At 42.1% G+C, this 18,126-nt stretch overlaps 1 protein-coding gene across 1 annotated transcript in view; it reads right to left on the bottom strand.

The window, feature by feature from the left end:
- The window catches only part of SH2D4B (SH2 domain containing 4B), a 112,913-nt gene extending 96,148 nt beyond the window's left edge, over positions 1–16,765 (bottom strand). The window contains exon 1 of the mRNA XM_089780062.1: positions 16,384–16,765. Within this exon, the coding sequence (XP_089636188.1) occupies positions 16,384–16,567 (184 nt within the window). The 5' untranslated portion in view covers positions 16,568–16,765. The remainder of the gene's footprint in view (positions 1–16,383) is intronic.
- Positions 16,766–18,126: the final 1,361 nt, after the last annotated feature.

Here is an 18,126-nt window from a genome sequence, read left to right as displayed (position 1 = left end):
AGTTTAAAACAGAGGCAGCAGTTGATGGAATATTGCTGGAGTCAGCTTCCTGTATGCAGGCTCATTTGTCATTGCCGTAACAATTATGGCATCCCTGACAATTCCCATTTGTTATCTATCTCCAGTTTCTGTGAGGGGCCCACGCCAAAGTCCATTCAGAGCTCAATTTGGTGTCAAGTCTCCCAGCTATGCTGTTACTCAGCCACAGGCCGCGTGCTAAGCCTAGCAAAGAAAGCAGGAGCGTGCAGGTAACCCTTCTGCCATTGTATCCCATGGAATACAACAGACTAATTAAAATTCTAGCTTTAAAGTGTTAGGGCACTGCTGATATAGAATCCCAGTCACATGAAATGAAATTTGAACTCTGTTTAATAAACTTTTAAAATAAACCCCTGTGTTGCCACAGTTAATTCCTAATTTCTTTATTGTTTGGCCTCCTACCCTGATGCCATTAATAAATGACACTTTATGATGTCCCCCCAACAGCAAATAACTCCCCCTCTTTTGCCATTGGGAAGTCTTGTGTTCATAAAGCCACTCTTTGACCCACATCTCTGTATAAAGTATTCCTTTTTGTTTTCCCTTCTCTGCTACAGTTACTGTGAGGAAACTAAATTCTCCTGAAACCTATTCTGCATTTGTAATAGGCTGTATCAGCATTCAGCTCTCTCGCATAGGACTGGCTGATCAGCCTGATTTCCCTTTGTAGTTTCAAGATATACCATCGTTTCCAGGGGATTGTTTTTGCTCCTTCTGAATTGAGATACCTGATATACTTTAAAGCACAGTCTGTGTTTTGCATAAGATTTAATCACCCGCTTTCACACACTGTTCAGAGCTAACGATTTTTACATCTTCTTCAAAGGTTTTTGCTTGGATTTCAAAAATCTGCAGGGTAAATGCTATTCCAATCCAAGTTTCACTGGCTGCAGTCCTGCCCAGCACACACATTGCATAGAATTTTAGAATAGCAATAAAGATGCAGGAAGTTGTGGGTTGGACTCTGTGACAGGTTGGATCACAGAAATCCCCTTGAAGTGGTCTCCAGTGTGCTGATCAGACCACAGACACCCACCTTCCTGCTCTCTAGGGCTCACCAAAACCCTGTCCTGGTAGGTCAGATCCACTGGTCTCCATCAGACAGGGCACAGAGTTGGGGTTACCATCCCCATGCAGAGCAACACAGACACAGAACCATTTCAGCCCTGGGAGGGCTCAGCTCTAAGAGCTCAGTGCAAGGAAACTAACCCTCAAAGGGATCAAAACCCCTAAAAAATCCATCTTACCCTGTGTAAAAGTTTTATAGAGTGAAAACTCATGAGGTCCACCCATTTTATCAGTGAAAGAGAGACGTGCACAGTGGTTGCTCCCCCCACAGGTAACAATTATTTACACTGGGCTTGATAATAAACAAAAGTGACTTTATTAAATACAAATGGCCGGATTTAAGAAGTTGCAAGTGAAAACAGTCAGATCAAAGTAAGTTGCTAAATTAAAATGAACCCAAAAAAACTGCTTAGCTACTTCTAATCCACTAAGAAACTTGTTATATGCAAATTCTTACCCTAAACAGCTGCTTTTATCTCAGGTAAAAGCTTCAAGTCAGAATTGATCTTTACTCTGGCTTGGGTCTACAGCTTTTCAGAGTTCTTCAAGTATCCTCTTAGAGTGGGCCAGGTAATTTCAAATACCAGCTGAAGACAAAGGCTGATTTCTTCCCATTGCTTAAATAGATTTTCCCCATGGGAAACCCTCCATTCCCATAGAAAAATACCAGATTCAAAGTGGATTCCAGTACCAGGTGGCATGGTCAAATGTCTCCCTAGGACAGTGTCTCTCACAGTGGTCTGCAGATCTGCTCTGAGAAAGCTGCTACCGGGCTGCTCCAGTTTGTTCATTTACCAGCTCTGCAGCCACAAAGCATTGTGGCTCTCATTGACAGTGATATCCCATGGCTCCTTTTGGCTTGAAATGGCAAACCGCAGCCAATCGGAGGCGCAAGGCTCCATGGCTGCAGAGCCAGTAAATAAACAAACTATTCACAGGTCATTTGTTTGAGTACTGAGTCATTAAGTTTCCTACATATCAGTAATGGCTCTCAGTAGCACATTTAGAACTATAAACAGATCCATACTTCATATTTTTGACTTCACATACAAGAATGATATATGCACAACAAGATATACAGATTCAGCAGATTATAATGTTAAAATATATACGTGATATGATATATTTTGCATAAAGCATCTGAGTTATGCATATTCATAAGCCAATTTTCATCAAGGATGGGGGGGCTGTGACAAAGTCGATCCAATGAATGTCCACCCCTCCAAATTTATTTCACAAGCTATTAATTGAAGTGTACTTGGGGAGGATAATAAAGATAGCCTAAGGCTATCTCTGCAACACAGCCTGGGGTATGAATGGTAGTTCCTGTAGCTATACCAACTCTAGTTATACCATAGCTTGCTAAAAATAAAGATGAGGCTGTGGCACAACAACCCCTTGGCAAAAGATTCCCTGTTCTTTGTACACAGCTCTCCTCAGACCTGACAAACTCACTGCACAAAATCCATATCTTGCAGGGTATTTATCCATGAGGGATATCACATGGGGTATCACCAGAGAGCTCATAACTTGTGCAGACTCAGTCATTGCTAGAAGTATGCACATGTATTGTTTAAGAAAGAATACAAAATATATTACAAGGATGCTTAATGGACTTAGAGTAGAAATTAATTACCAGGAAGGCATGTGCCTTGGGGTACGTCTAAACTACAGGTCTCCTTCAATGGAGCCATGTAGATTAGTTTACTTGGCAAAGGGAAATGAGGCGGCGATTTAAATAATTGCTGCTTCATTTAAATCAAAATGGCTGCCACGCTTTGCAGATCAGCTGTTTGTCGGCACAGCGCGGCACTCTAGCTGGGGATCTGCCGACCCCAGAACCCTTCGTTGGCAGATCCTGTAAGCCTCATTTCACAAGGCATAAAGGATCTGCCGATGAAGGTTTCTGGGGTCGGCAGATCCCCATCTAGACTGCCACACCGTGCCAACAAACAGCTGATCGGCACAGAGTGGCGGCCATTTTGATTTAAATGAAGCAGCGATTATTTAAATCGCCGCTTCATTTCTCTTTGTTGTCCTGCCTAATCTATATGGCACCGTTGACAGAGCCATGTCATTTAGACACACCCTTGGTGATCACCCATTCAAGAAAAGAGAGAATGGTCACTTCCTAATTATCCAGCAAGGTAATGCAAGGCTTTGTTGACTTGTCTGGGGAGGGAGCAAGGCTCCACCAAACAAACAATACCTCCTGGATTTGCAAGAGGATAACTTCAACATGGCCCCGGCCATGAATAGCAACAAAAGGTTGTTTTCAGTATAACAGAGACAGAAGACGCACTTTGGATCCATTCACTACTGGAAACTTATTGAGGGCAGAACAGTTTTCATGATCATGTGTGTCCTGGTTCTTGTGAAACCAGACAGCTCTGCAAAAGCCTGAACTTCTGGGGGAAAACTCACTTTTAGCTAGGAAAGAGAACTATTCGGAAATGCAGACCCAGGTTCATGTTTTACGCTTGGTTTTGTATTCAAGCCATTTATGTATGTCATGGGCTCTCATTTCTAGTTACATCTTTAGCCTACCTTAAATGAGCCTACCTGTGTTACACTGTAACTGTTCACAAGAGCAGCATAGATTATGGGCACAATGGTTTAAGGGAAAACTGGTCAATTGGCGCACACTGCCCCAGTATTGGGGACTTGGAGACTGGGGTGTGCCTCTGGTTAAACAGCAAGGAAGAAGGAGAGCGCGTGAGTGGCTGACATGCAGAGACCACAAAAAGATTCTCTCTTGGTGCAATTTGGGGAGGGGAGTAGCTGGAGAAAATCGATGTGACTCACAATCCAGGTTTCCCTCAGAACTATGATGGGCGCTTCATGGCATGGGCTGCATAAATGAGTATCTACCCAGGGAGGAGAGGGGACTGAAGCAGCCAGCACTGAAGCCCATCCTTACCTCTATTTACAGCTAGTGGTGAAACAGCTACATGAGCTGCCATTCACACCCCAGGCTACATGTGTCTTTTGGCAGCAATTCCACACATGCGTAGCCCCCCCAGCATGGGTATAAATAGCCATGTAGGTAGCAGGCCATGTCTTCGGCAAGTAAAGTCACGGCTGACGGGTGTGTACACCAAAGTACATACCCTCCCTGGTTGTGTCCTCCCGCAAGTCATGCCTCCCTGCCTTCACTGTTGTCTTTAGAAGGGTAGTTTCCTGTTGCTGGGACCTTTACCCCCCACTGCAGGGAAAGACTCTTGCTACAGGCAAAGTTGCCATCAGTGGAGTGTAACATAGATGTAGCCTAAAATGCTCTGTTTATTGGCACCAGGTAATGTTTGGCTTATTAGCCTAGGTATAATCTATAGGCCACAATTCGAAGTAATTATTCCAGTCAGGAAGAGAGAGGTGCTCAGCTTCTAAAAAGAACTGCGACACAGCTCCCTATAAGTATCTTTCTTAACTGGTTTTATATTCAGATGAACAGAGCCAGCAACCATCTGCCATAGCATCATCTGACAATTTCCAATAGCATTATAAACACAACAAAATATCTGTGGTTCATCCACACAGGTTGGGAGGATGTGAGAAGAACAGAGGAGTAAAGAGAATTTTCTCACTTTTAGTTTCCTTACTTTAATCTAGTAGATACAGAACGCCTATGTTTTTACAAATCTGTCCAAAAGTATTTTTGCTAGACAGGTTGTTTTTCATTCTTTTAGTCCCAGGACATACTCGACTTTATAACTATGCCTGCACAGATATACATTATTAACCAGAAAAAAGTCTATGAAAAAGGTATTCAGTGAATATTATTCACCTGCCCCTATTTGTAAGTGTTTCAAAGTGTCTTATTACAGTTATAGCTAATCATGTTTCTAATATGGGATGATAGCTCATGCATCTCAAGTAAGGTGACACACAATATGAGATATACAGTTGAAACTTTTATTACAATGCCTGTGCAAGAAGGGGCAGAGTTGAGGTTGTACATGCAACTGAATTAAATAAAATGTTAACCCATTTGGCCATCTGGTATCCCGAAATTTCACTGCAGTGTAGTTGTACCCTTAGAGTGTTTTCTCCCTGGGAAGGGCACAGTCCTCTCTTGGATCCCTGGGCCAGGGTTCTGGGAAGGTAATGTCTAGCTTTAGGACATTGGCACCAGGTTGGTTGTCTGACTCTCTGACCACTGGTTTCCACAGACTCCATGGGCTGTTCGCCTATGCTCTCACCTCCCAAACTCAAAAGCAACAAAAGGGAAACTAACCCTAGCCCCTTTGTAAATAGGTCAGGCTGTGCCATGTCACCGGTGTGAGAGACAGAGCACGCATGTACATAAGCAGTTCTAGCTTGTCAATGGGCTAGCTAACTGTCCGTATATATCACCCCATCAGAAGCCTCCCTATCGGCTTGTTTGGCAGTCTCCCTCTATTCCAGCCCAGACCAGACTTTAAGCAGGTGGGGAAGTGATGTCCAGAAGCTCTGGAGCCATTGCTGTTGTGGGTCTTTTAGGCTCCATCCAGCATCTCAAGAACTGGTGAACTCTAGAAAACATTGTTTAAAAGTGAATGTTGCTGAGTGACTGGGTGTGCGGGGGATGGGGAGAAAGAGGTGGCTGATATGGAAACACTTTTCACAGAAGCAGTTGCTGGAATTCATGTTGCAATATATACCGCCCAATTTCTCTGACTGTGATATTCTTGTGAAAAACGCCCAGCCATGTAATAAGTTATGGAGTCACTAGGATAAATTCCATTTGTCTTCCACACCTGCTCACTGATCACAACTGCCTCTCTGCCAGGATGATACTCCAAAACTTGGAGCAGCTTCAAGACACATGCTTTTTTAAAATCAGCTTAACAGGGAGGAAAAAATCTAACACCCACTCAGTGCTGTGCTGTTTTGCTTCCTTTTGAGAAGGTGGGAATTTAAATGCATTGTATTAATACATCAGTGGGGATTACTGTGTCTCAGCACTTCTGAACATCAGATCTTTAGAGTTCAGATTCTTATGTCGTGTCTTGATCATGTAACAAAATCATATTCCTTTATTTGTGAAATCACTGCCTGTTGCCATGGAAATAATTATGCTGCGGTATAGCCCTACAGGATGAGGTGGTGTTTGCTCCTTTACAGTCAAATAGGTATATAATGCACACACAAAGGCAAAAAGGAGGCAGGAAGGGCTAGTCACATACCTTTTCATGTTTTCTACACTAACAAATATGCACCCTTAAAGAAACATCAAAAAGTGTCTAGTATTTTTTAATTTGGTCTCCAATGTGACTCCAAACATTTTACTTACCTCTGGCTATGCTTCATCATCACACCATTTTCATTCTGGATATACATATACTTTCAACTGGGAGGTTATATCCAGAACTTACATAGGCATATTGATCACTTTGTAATACCTGTGCTTTAGAAAGTAAATTAGTTGCCCATCCACTATACATGGACCTGTCAGTACTAATCACTTACGAATATTTGTAAGCACAAAGGGGAATATTGTGATCCCATCTAAAAGAAGTATTTTCCACTTGAACTTTTACTTGTATCTTCTCAGAAAGGGCAAACATACTAACGTGGTTTCAGGTCTCCATCCCTGTTAGAAGGGGAGAAGAAGTTACCCCTATAGAAAATAAACCACCGAATTAGGTGGTTTGTGACTTGGAGCACCAGACAGTATCAAAGATCTTACCCATAAGATTTGATGTTGAATAATACACACTAATGCGCACAGCTTCTCTATACCTCACAACAGCTAAAAACCCGGTGTAACTACATGCGGTCCCTTTCAGGCCGTAAATAGTCAACCATTTATATAAGAAAAGGGGAAAAAATTTGGGAGAAATATTTAATTCACTTTGGTAAATACCGTTCTGTGGTTGGCTGCAGTATTGTTCTCTTTCCACATCAATTATTTCTGTGCTCAGACCGTTACAGCCTCATCTTGTTTCCAGAGGGTTAACAGCCAGAGTATTCACATTTATAAAATAGCCTGCCTGAACATTGCAATGTCCAGTTAGTCCTAGCAACGGACTGTGGCAAATTGCTATGTACCGGTGTCTCTATTTCCATAAACATAACCCTGGTATATCTAGTGCAAAACCCATTTCTGACAGCAGCCGCTGTCAGATGCTTCAGAGATAGGGATGACTGAGGATTCCCCAGATGCAGAATAATCTTTGGGTGGAATAAAGGCAGCATAGCTGGTGCTAAGTCACTCCCACTCTGTGCTGTGGAGGTGTTGGGAAGGAAGGGTCGAAACCGAGGAGCACAGCATTTTGGCTGATCTTCAGCTGCCAGACTAGCTGACACATATCTAAGTTATATTGGAGACTATAATAGATCCTGGTGAGCTCAGGATGAGAGAAGCAGAAAGATGGTTTGAAAAAAACCTCAATTTAATCTCTCCCCCAACCCACATCTGAACTGAGATCATGGCTCCAAAATACAAAAATCCATAACACAATTTGGTAAATACCAGCAGATACAACATTTATCATGCCCCATAAATGGCAGCCCCCCTTTTGGGATTAAAGGCTAAATTAAAATGTCAAATTCTTGAAATGCCTCATGTGAAATGCATGACAGATACCCAGCAATCACTGAACATCAATTACAAAAAAAAAAAAAAAAGATAATTCATTACCACTGTGAAATCTGATGGGCTTATTTCTTAAAGCAAGCATGACCTCAGCATTTTTTGGCATTGCTCAAGAAAGCTGAGTTTTATTTCTTTGTATTTATGTTGCACGTTCTGCAACAATTTGGTATCTATCTGAAGAATGATTCAGTTCAGAATACAAGTTCAGTTTAGATAAGGGTTTGAATTCAAGGATGAATAAATTCTCGGGTTCAAATCTGACTGCATCAAAATCTCTAACTAGTCTCATTATATTCCTCCCTTTATGGTGGAGATCTAAGGACTGAACCAACTCTCATTCAAGTCAATGGCAAGGTTTCCTTTGGCTTCAATGTGTGTTGGATCTGGTTCCTCTTGAGAACTCTGGTGACATTTCTTCTGCATCTGATTTGGAAATGGTAATAGTTCTTTGCTGATTTTGGTTCTGAAAGCTTTAAAGGGACTCAAGTCTGATTTTCAGCCTTACTGGCAGATCAGATGTTGTATAATTACATTTATGACTCTTTCAAAGCATCTTTAATAGTTTATACAAATCAGCCTTCAGACAAATGAAAATCAGGTTCTTCAGCTCAGAGTTTCAAAGATATTTAGGCACCAGTCTCCCACAGAAGTCAATGAAAGTTAGGTGCAAATATACAAATGAGAGTTCAATGCATAAAACCTTAGAGTATGTCTAGACTACAGGTTTTTGTCGACTGAGGCTTTGTCGACAGATCCTGTCGACAAAGCTTCTATCGACAAAGAGCGTCTAGACTACAGACAGTTCTGTCGACAAAGCAAGCTGCTTTGTTGACATGACAGTGTAGATGCAATAACACCTTCTGTCGACAGAACTCTATCAACAAAAGGCATTATTCCTTGTAGAATGAGGTTTATCGCCGTTGACAAAACTGCTGAGTTCTGTTGACATTATGTCGACAGAACTCGGTGGTAGTGTAGACGCAGGTCTAGTTTTATCGACAAAAGGCCACTTTTTGGTCAATAAAACCCTGTAGTCTAGACACACAGGTATTTTTAGTGTCCAAGGTATTTTTCTATAGCAATCCTGGGGAAATAAAAGAGGGTACACTGTATTGCTGACACTCTCACTTCTCCTCTCCCACCCACCACCCATATGTTATGATGTTGTATCCTCCAGCTACCAGCTTGAAAAAGTAGGAATTTTTGTTTACCATGACATGCCTTCATCCAGTGACTTTCTAACATTAATAGTCTTTAGATAAGGGAGTTATTTTCCAGGTCTACAGTAATAAGCTCAGCCGATCTATTCCTAGCTATGCTTGTTAAGGATAGGAGAATAGCAGTGCAGCTGTTAGAAAGTTCTTGACTTAGCCTCATGCATTGAAGCTTACAACAAATTTATGTCAAAATAAAGTAGCCGCAAAGCAGCATTCTCTCCTCTCCCACAAGCCTGTCCTTCAGCTTCTCAATTATCAAGAGTTTTAGAAATCTCATTGCTAACATTCCAGCAGGTCCATGCAACCTTGGCCCTGGATACTTCAGAGAAGTCTACATTGAAAGTGGCAGGGTCCTTTGCTTAGTCCCAATTCAGCTGAGATGGTTACAGGACTGCTGCCTAATCAAATAAATATGTTTCTTTGCAAATGGCACAGCTGTCAGTCAACCCAAGCAAATCCCAAAGGGACCTTGACGCTTCAAGGTGACTTCTTTTAGTGCTATTAGCACTCAACAAACAGACAACCTGGCACAGCAAATTCTGTAAACTTCCATGGAGGGAAATATGTCCCTGCAAGAACCCCTCAAGGAGAAGTTGGTAAGTAAATTGGCTCTAGAACATAAACTTCTCAGAAATTGGCTACATTATTATTAGGAGCCCTCTCATTAGAAGTCTGTAACCTCCACCATACACCCAACTAATTTTATACCATATGTATTTTTATTTGAAATTATTATGAACTAGCTCATGAATGTAGCACCCGCTGAAAGGAAAGGACTGTCACTGTTGGCCAAAGTCAGGCACAGATGTGACTAACACAGTGAAAGTTTCAGTTACCCCGTTAGAACATCGCAGTCCTGAACTGTAACTATTGCAGTCTTCAGACTTCCTTGGGCAAAGATGGCTAATAGGGAAGCCACCAGAGTGGTCATGTTACAGCTATGAGAGAGATGACTAATATGAATTCCTCCTGCCGTACAGAAAACATTCATTAGAAAGCACGTACAAATATTAATCCAGTCCATCAGTTTGCTTGGCAGGCTGAGCATTGTAATCCCCTTTTATTCATTCAAGGCAGGGATGGGCAATAAGCCAGAAATGGTTCATCAGGGTTAGCCCATGACAGGCCATTGACACTTTTTGCAGGTATGGCTGCTTGCAGCACCCATTGGCTGTGGATCACTCTTCCCGGCCATTGGATGCTGCAGGAAGGGGTGCAGACTGGGAGATTGCTTCCCATAGCTCCCACCAGCTGGAACAGCAATCTGTGACCAATGGGATCTGCAAGAGGCCATATCTGTGAACACACAGATAAAGCACCTGCAGCCCAGCCCACGGGTCACTTATTGCCCACCCTGATTTAAGGAAACACATGGTTGACTTTGTCCATTGTACCAAGTGGATATCAGATGGTCCAAACTACATTCACCGCCATACTAAAATTTAAAAGAAAGAAAAGAGCAGTCACTTTGATTATCTAAGAAATTAAATATATTTTGTTGTGCAAAATATATAACTTTCAGCCATTTTGCTTAAACTTGTGCTGTTCTTAAGAACTAAATCATTCCCTATTCCTTGATGTATGAATGTGTTATTCTTTTATAATTCAGTTCCCAGAAGTGGACATAGTTTCTTTCATGCTTTGACTGAGCTGCATAAAACCTAGTTTACTTAGTTGGTGATTTGGCATCATACAAGAAGATATGGACAACCTTGAAAACTGGAGCAACAGAAAGCAGAAGAAATTTAATAATGTAAGGCACAAAACCATTCGCTGGAAGCAACAGAGGAGGAGGAGAAAGACACGGGTATATTAGTCAAAGTGATGCAGCCATGAAAAAAAGCTAATGCAATCCAAGGATGGATCAGGAGAGGTATTTCCAGTGCAGATTGCAAAATGTTATTGTTATCATTATACAAAGCACTGGCAAGGTCTTATTAGGAATATTGTGTGCAATTCTGATCTATGGCTAAGAAAGATTAATTCAAACTGGAACAGGTTCAAAGAAGGGTTTCTGGAATAATCAGAGGAATAGAGAACTGACCTATCAAGAGGAGACTTTAGGCCAAGCTCCTTAGCCAAACGTAGGCTGAGGAGAGATGTGATCACTCTCTATAAATACATCAGAGGATATATTCTTGTGCCAACACTTGGATATAAAGTGGCCCTCAATAAGCTTAGACTTGAAATTACATGAAGATTTCTAACCATCAGGGGAGTGAAGCTCTGGAACAGCCTTCCAAGAGGAGCAGTAGCAGAAAAAGACCAATCTTGTTCTAAGACTCAGCTTGATACATTTATGGAAGGGCTGGTATTGTGAGGTGAGCCATTGTATTCAGCCTGCAGTCACTATTAGCAAATATCTCCAATGACTCCACAGAGAGGGCTCTGAGTTACAACAGTGAATTCTTTCCCAAGTGTCTGGCTGGCTTAGTTTAGAAAGATTCAAGCCCCCCAACACACCTCCTAGAACACTGCTTGTTACATGGGCTTATCATCCAAGCACTGGCTACTAGGCCTTAGCTTGTGTACCCTACAATCTCTTATCACATTCCCACCCAAAGAGGTAAGGTTGCTAGCTAAGGTTAGTTTATTTATCTCATCTTTCCTTCCTCTCCAATACTATTAGATTGCAATCAAGAAACTGAGGCTACATCTACACTACAAGGTTTTTGCACAAAAACCACCAGAGTTTCTACACCTCAAGCATGTTTTTGTGCAAGTAAAGTGGCAGAACAGAGGGCTTTTGCCGGTAGAGTTATTCCTCTCCCCACGAAGCATAACTCCTTTTTGCGCTACAGCTCTTGTGCAAAAAGGCAGGTGTGGATGCTCCAGAAGAGGTTTTGTGCAAGAAACCCCAAGCGGCAAAAGCATAGGTGCTTTGATGGCCATTCTGTGAATGGCCATCAGAGCTTTCCTGCACAAGAGTGTCCATGCAGTGTGGATGCTCTCTTGCACAAAGCACATCACTTTTGCAATGCGCTTTGATGTCTGGACGCACTTTTGTGCAAGAAGCTTTTGCGGAAGATCTCTTCCACAAAAGGCTTCTTGTGCAAAAAACCTGCAGTGTAGATGAAACCTGAGTTTCTAAGTAGCAATCCTAATTCCGGGGTGGAGGCGGGGCGGAATGCCAGAATAAGATACAATAGTTTATGTATAAATCTTATAGCTAAAGTTACTTACAGAAAGCATAGAAATGTAGGACTGAAAGGGATATCAATAAGTCAGCTAGTCTAGTTCCCCACACTGAAGTGGGATTAAGTACAGCCAGTCTCCGAGTTGCAAACGGTCGACTTACGACTGTTCGCAGCTACAAATGAAACGGTCATAAGTGGCAGACCCCAAGTTATGAACGCGATCCCGCGCTTACGAACAGCGCGGTCGCGTGTAACTCAATGGGGTCCGACTTATGAACAAACCGAGTTACGACCAATTGCTTGGTCCGTAACTGGTTCATAAGTCGGAGAGAGACTGAAATATCTAGACCATCCCTGAAAGTGTTTGTCTAACTTGTCTTAAAAACCTTGAACTAGCGAGATGCCACAACCTCCTGAGGAATTTATTTCAGACCATATCGCCAGTTTTCAAGATCAGTTTGAATCCTAATTTTGTCCTCCAAAGCACTTACCACCCCTCACATGTTGGTATCATCCACAAACTTTATAAAAGTACTTTCTGTGCTAAAATCATTTATGAAGATATGAACAGAATCGGATCCAGGACAGATTCCTGGAGGACCCTATTCAATATGCCCTCCTAGCTTAGGTGGTGTGCACTTACTTTAGAGTAAACTTAAATAACAAACAGTCCTGTAGCCCCTTAAAGACTAACAAAAATGTAGATGGTATCATGAGCTTTCGTGGGCACAACTCTCTTTAGAGTAAGTTTATGTAGGCTTCATTTCCCTAGTTTATGAGAGAGCCACCTGAAAGGAGTATCAAAAGCTTCACTAAAGTCAAGATGCATCACAAGGGCTCTCTTCCCCCAAGCACCAGACTTGTTACCTTGTCAAAGAAGGATGTTAGGCTAGTTTGACATGATTTGTTCTTGACAAATCTATGTTGACTTGTTTAACATCTTGTTATCTTCTAGCTGTTTACAAATAGATTGTCTGATTTATATGCTCCTTTATCTTTCCAGGTACCCAAGTTAATCTGACTAGCGTATCATTGCCTGTGTTGTCCCTATTACTCCTTTTATAGGCAAGTATTATATTTGCTTCTTTTTCAGTTCTCTATGATCTCGCTGGTCTCCTACCAGATCTCAGAGATAATCACTAATGGCTGAGATCTCTTCTGCCAGTTCCTTAAATATTCTAGGATGTATTTAGGTCAGGCTCTGCCAACTTGAAGACATGTAACTTTTCTAAGTAAGAATTAATTTGTTCTTTCCCTATTTTCACCTCAGATCCTACCTCATTTGCGCTGATGTTCACTATGTTAGTCCTTCAATCATTGCTAACCTTGTTGGTGAAAAAGTGAAATAAAAAATAAAAACACTTCATCCATTTCTGCATTTTCTGTTGTTTGTCATTCATAACTCCTCGCTGAGCTATGAATGAACCTCGTTGTTGGTCTTTCTCTTTTTTTCGAATGATTCCTTGTTCCCCTTTAGGTCCCTAGATAGTTTAATCTTATTTTGTGCTTTGACCTTTCTAATTTTGTCCTACATGCTTTTAATGTGTGTACAGTGTAAACCTTTGTAATCCTGACTCATGCAAGGCCAAAAGGCCAGAGATTCAAGACCCATTTCTTACAGCTCTTCTAGGTGTCAAACTAACTATACTGCAACAGAGGAAAGCTATGATTCTCAACTCTGTTACAATGGCTTTATATCAGGGATATATATATGGGATAGAGAATCAGACATTTGGCAAAGGAAGCAGATGAAGACATCACACCCAAAATGTTCAGTCTGAAAGGGACCTGAAGGAGGAGGTTGTGACACTTCCAAATTTCACAGGAAGGTGATCAAAGAAGGAGGAATCCCCTATATGGAGCATGTCCCATGCACTGAAAACCAATTTTTGCATTCTACTGGGAGAATGAAGAGAATTTCAAATTGCTACACAATGTGCTCCAAAGATTTCAATACATTCCAGAATGCGCATTGGCAAAGATCCTAACACTCACACATTTTAAGGCCAGAAAGGACTAGATCATCTAGTCTGAGCTTCTGCACAACACGAACTATAGAATTCTACCCAGTAATCCCTGCATCACGCCCATCATTTCTGGTTGAACTGTGAAACATTTTCCTTGCAAGGAGACAGCTTCTAGGAGAGACCAGGGACTTATTACAGATCTGCATAATAATAATACTTAGCACTTTTTATCCAAAGATCTCCAGGCACCTCTGTATCATCATCCCCTCTTACAGATGGGAAAAGTGAGGCTCAGTGAAAGTGTCCTGCCCAAGGTCAGCAAGTAGCAGAGGTAGCAATAGAACCCAAGACTTCAGAGCCCTACACACTAGGTTGTACTGCTGCCTAGTAAACCCAGCTCATGTGAGTCTGAACAGTTAACAGATGGACTAGCATATGAAAGTACTACAACATTTAGTATCCTTACCTTTGTCAGCTGCTTGAGGCAAGCAAACAAACATTTGCAAAGGAAGTTAAGGGAGTTTGGCACTTATCTACCATTCAGTCCCATTCCCCTTATTTCTTTTTGAAATTCCTGTCCAAACTCTTATCAGCTCTCTCATGTGCTAGACCTTTATTACAATACTCAAGGAACCAGCAAAACTGGTTGCCCAGCAGAATAAGTGTTGACTAAAAGTGAAAGAACATTTTCTGGAAAGCCATCAGGATATCTTACGGGAGAAAGAGTGTAAAATGGAGCAGAGCCATTGTGTAGCTTTACTGTATGAGTGCATGTGCACATCCATGCACGGACACGATCTATAGGGAGAAAAGCAACATAGGAGCCATTTTTCCCAAAATTCTTTGTAAATCAAAAAATTATAATTTAAATACGGAAATGAAGATGTCAGAGTGACAAACTGTCAAATATTTTTGCCATTAGATTTTGCTGCATCTGTCTTCCTCATAGAATGATTGTAATGCAGATTGTCTTGGTCTGTGGGTCTGAGCTACATTTCTATTTTTTCCTCCACTATGAATCAAAGTAATCAGCTTTGTGTCTGTATGGAAGAAGCAGACTAGCAGCCATCTTTTGTAGGAGAAGATCCGTTACACGGTGTGTTTAAGAACTCAGTCAGGAGGGAAGTAGGTAATTAAGTAAAATGAGGACCTGGACAAAAATCCCTTGTGCAAAAAGAAACAACAGAAAATATGCTAATGATGTCACAACTTATGCTAATGAGCCTCTCATTAGCATATTTTCTGCCAGAAGAACTCACAGTGAAGACAGTGTAGAAACAATTTTAGCCCACAGGATATTAGTGAATCTGCATTCCCCATTCTCTGTATGTCAATATCCAGTCCTTTTACACAGGGCCTGATTCTACAATAATTCCAATAGATCTTCAGGATCAGTTATGAGTAAAGCACACAGTCATGATCCAGCCTGAAAGGTGTAAAACATCCATAGTGCCATGGAAGAACAGGCTGGAAGCTACTTAAAGTACAAACCCACTCACTTAGGCCCTGAAACCTGTATCTAGTATCCAGAATCAGAACTTGTAGCCCTGTTGTGTCTTAACGTAAGCAGCACATTGCTTATCTTGGAATTCTGCAGTAGCAAAGCACAGAGACAGCTAATTAGTGACTCAAGAAAATATTTATTCTGGCTTCAGGTTTGTCCAGCTAATTGTGAGCCTTCACATATTTTCTGAATCCCTGCGATGCTGGATAAATCTTCCACACTGGCAAAGGGCTGATGGGTTGTGGAGGAAAAGACTGAGCTCAGGAAATGATCACAGCTCACACGCATTGAAAAAAAAGTCCCATGGAACCCACAACAACACTTTTACACAAAAATGACAATGCTGAATCCTTTGTCTCCACACACAAGCATGAAGTCCAGAATTCTCCAATCCTATATCATTTTCCATTTAAGGTTACATATATTTATTCTCTCAACACCCCTCAGAGTCTGGAAACCATGCACACAGTTATCATTAGTCACTTTTGAAAATTTAGGGCAGGCAGATAGAAGGCTAGGTTATGACCATAGGTACCCCCCTCGGCAGTGCTCAAACTGTCTTGCTATAGAAATAGCACTGGAAGGCATTGTACTTCAGGGAAGCATCTGAATAGAAATTTCCTCCCTTGGTTCTGCCTTTTGGATTTAATAAATTACTGCTGGTCTATAGCAGCAATAGGACTGCCCATCTTGTGGTACACTGGCCAGTGAGCAGGGGGCAGAGCATTGGAGCCAAATTTCTGCCCTTTCTACTGATATAGCCCCTTCGCAACACTACCCCAAGTGGCCTCTTCCATTTACAGAAAGCCTCACAGCCTATCCCGCTCCTCAATAGCACATAGGCTCCTCTCCACCCACATCCACAAAAGCTTACTTGGCTTGAGTCTCGCTGTCCTTTTAAGCACCGCTTCCTCCTTCGGTTCCTTTTCTTCCCTTTCCCTCCAACGCCTCACCTGCTCTTCCCTCATTTTGTAGAAGAGGATGTGCTTCTGCTCTTCATTCAATTCCGCTAGGAGCTCAGGGTCAATGTACATATCACGCAAAATTTGTTGCAGCATGGCGACTCACAACCCCCTTGCACGGCACTCACGACAGGCCTCGTCACTGGGGCAAAAAAGCCGCGTCTGCAGCACTCCACAAAGCAGCCAAATCCAGAGAACACTCTCACAGCTACCTGCCCTGGGGAGAGTTGGATTCTTCTTCTGTCCCTCTTCTCACGTGCATGCTCTGCTCCCCTTCCCTTGCTGGTGACAGAATTCCCTGGGCATCTCATGCACTGAAGACAACAACAGGTGATGAGTGAGGAATGGGGGCTAGGGGGATGAAAAGGCCAGGAGAACAATGAGAGGCCACCTGCATGAACTTAACTGAAAGTAGGTTAAAGCAGCAGGTTCCAGAATGGGCTTGCAATAATTGCTTCTTGAATAAGCAAAGAAACCTCAGTGCAAAGGGAGGCACAGGCTCCGGCACTATTTCTACTGAATAGGTTCCCCTACTGCCGCAGCGCACTCCCTGTGGTGTCGTGTTTTAGCCATGACATCGCTCTGAACCCAAAAGTTACAGTTACACCGGCACTATCTATGTCACTCCAGCTCCCATAGGGACCTGATCTCTGATAAGCGAGAAGACTAGTTTGCACTATATTTCCTAGTCTAATCTTCCTGACCCTCTTAGTAAAGAGTGCCAGCCCCCTCGTCATCATCGCTCACGTTTACAGCCAACGGACATGGCGATTCAGCACACTGATTAAAAAGGGAAAAGCAGATGCAACTGAAACCATGAGATTCTTATCACATTATAAGTAGCAAATTAATATTAACTAGACAAGAGGCAGTTCTCCACAGTTCACGTGGACTATGTAACCCTCTTGTGTTAATTCATTTGTCCACTTTGACTGGAGAGATATGTTTACTGCTCAAGCAAATTGTGACTTTTTACTATGTAATGGTATTTCCCTCTTCTCAATAATACACTAGTATTTAGTAATAGGTCCAACAGCAGTTTCATTATGTTTAAAAAAATCCAATCGAATTCCAAAGCCAATTTTCACTTGAGTGGGTTCATTTTCTTTAGGGAGCTGGTTCATTTTCAGTAGAAAAGGGGCCTTTTTGAGCAAAACCCCAAACACTGCCATTTCTGCATTTGTAGCAACATGCAAATAAACTCACGTTTTGCACAATTTTCCATCACTTTTGCATGTTTCAGAGGCCTCAATTTGAAAACAGTGTTGAATGCACAAAGGCTATCCAGTGAATGGCCATGAAGATTTGACTGTGTTCAGCACCCCCTCTGGTCATGGAGAGCACATTACTTTCCACACCCCTTTCTATTCCGGTTGAGACATACTAGGGAAGCAGAAACACAGCCTGACTAATTCAAGTGAGGGTCTAAAACTACGCTTTCTCCTGTAGTTGCATGTTTGCAGCTGAATAAGACATTTAGGCCAAACTGCAGGAATGCATGTCAGGCAAGAGACCTTATACTTGGCAGACCTGACCCTAGTCCCTGAACCTCAGCACTCGGTCCACACCCACCCACACACACACCCACACAAAATAACTGGGCTGCATTGAGAGTCCTGTTCTCTCTACCCAAACCCCATGGTGCTTCCATTTTC

The sequence above is a fragment of the Pelodiscus sinensis genome, chromosome 8 (genome assembly GCF_052426305.1).
Source record: "Pelodiscus sinensis isolate ZL-2025 chromosome 8, ASM5242630v1, whole genome shotgun sequence".
Taxonomy (NCBI): domain Eukaryota; kingdom Metazoa; phylum Chordata; order Testudines; family Trionychidae; genus Pelodiscus; species Pelodiscus sinensis.
Note: the sequence above shows the minus strand (reverse complement) of the source record. Positions and strands in the feature narration are given on the sequence as shown.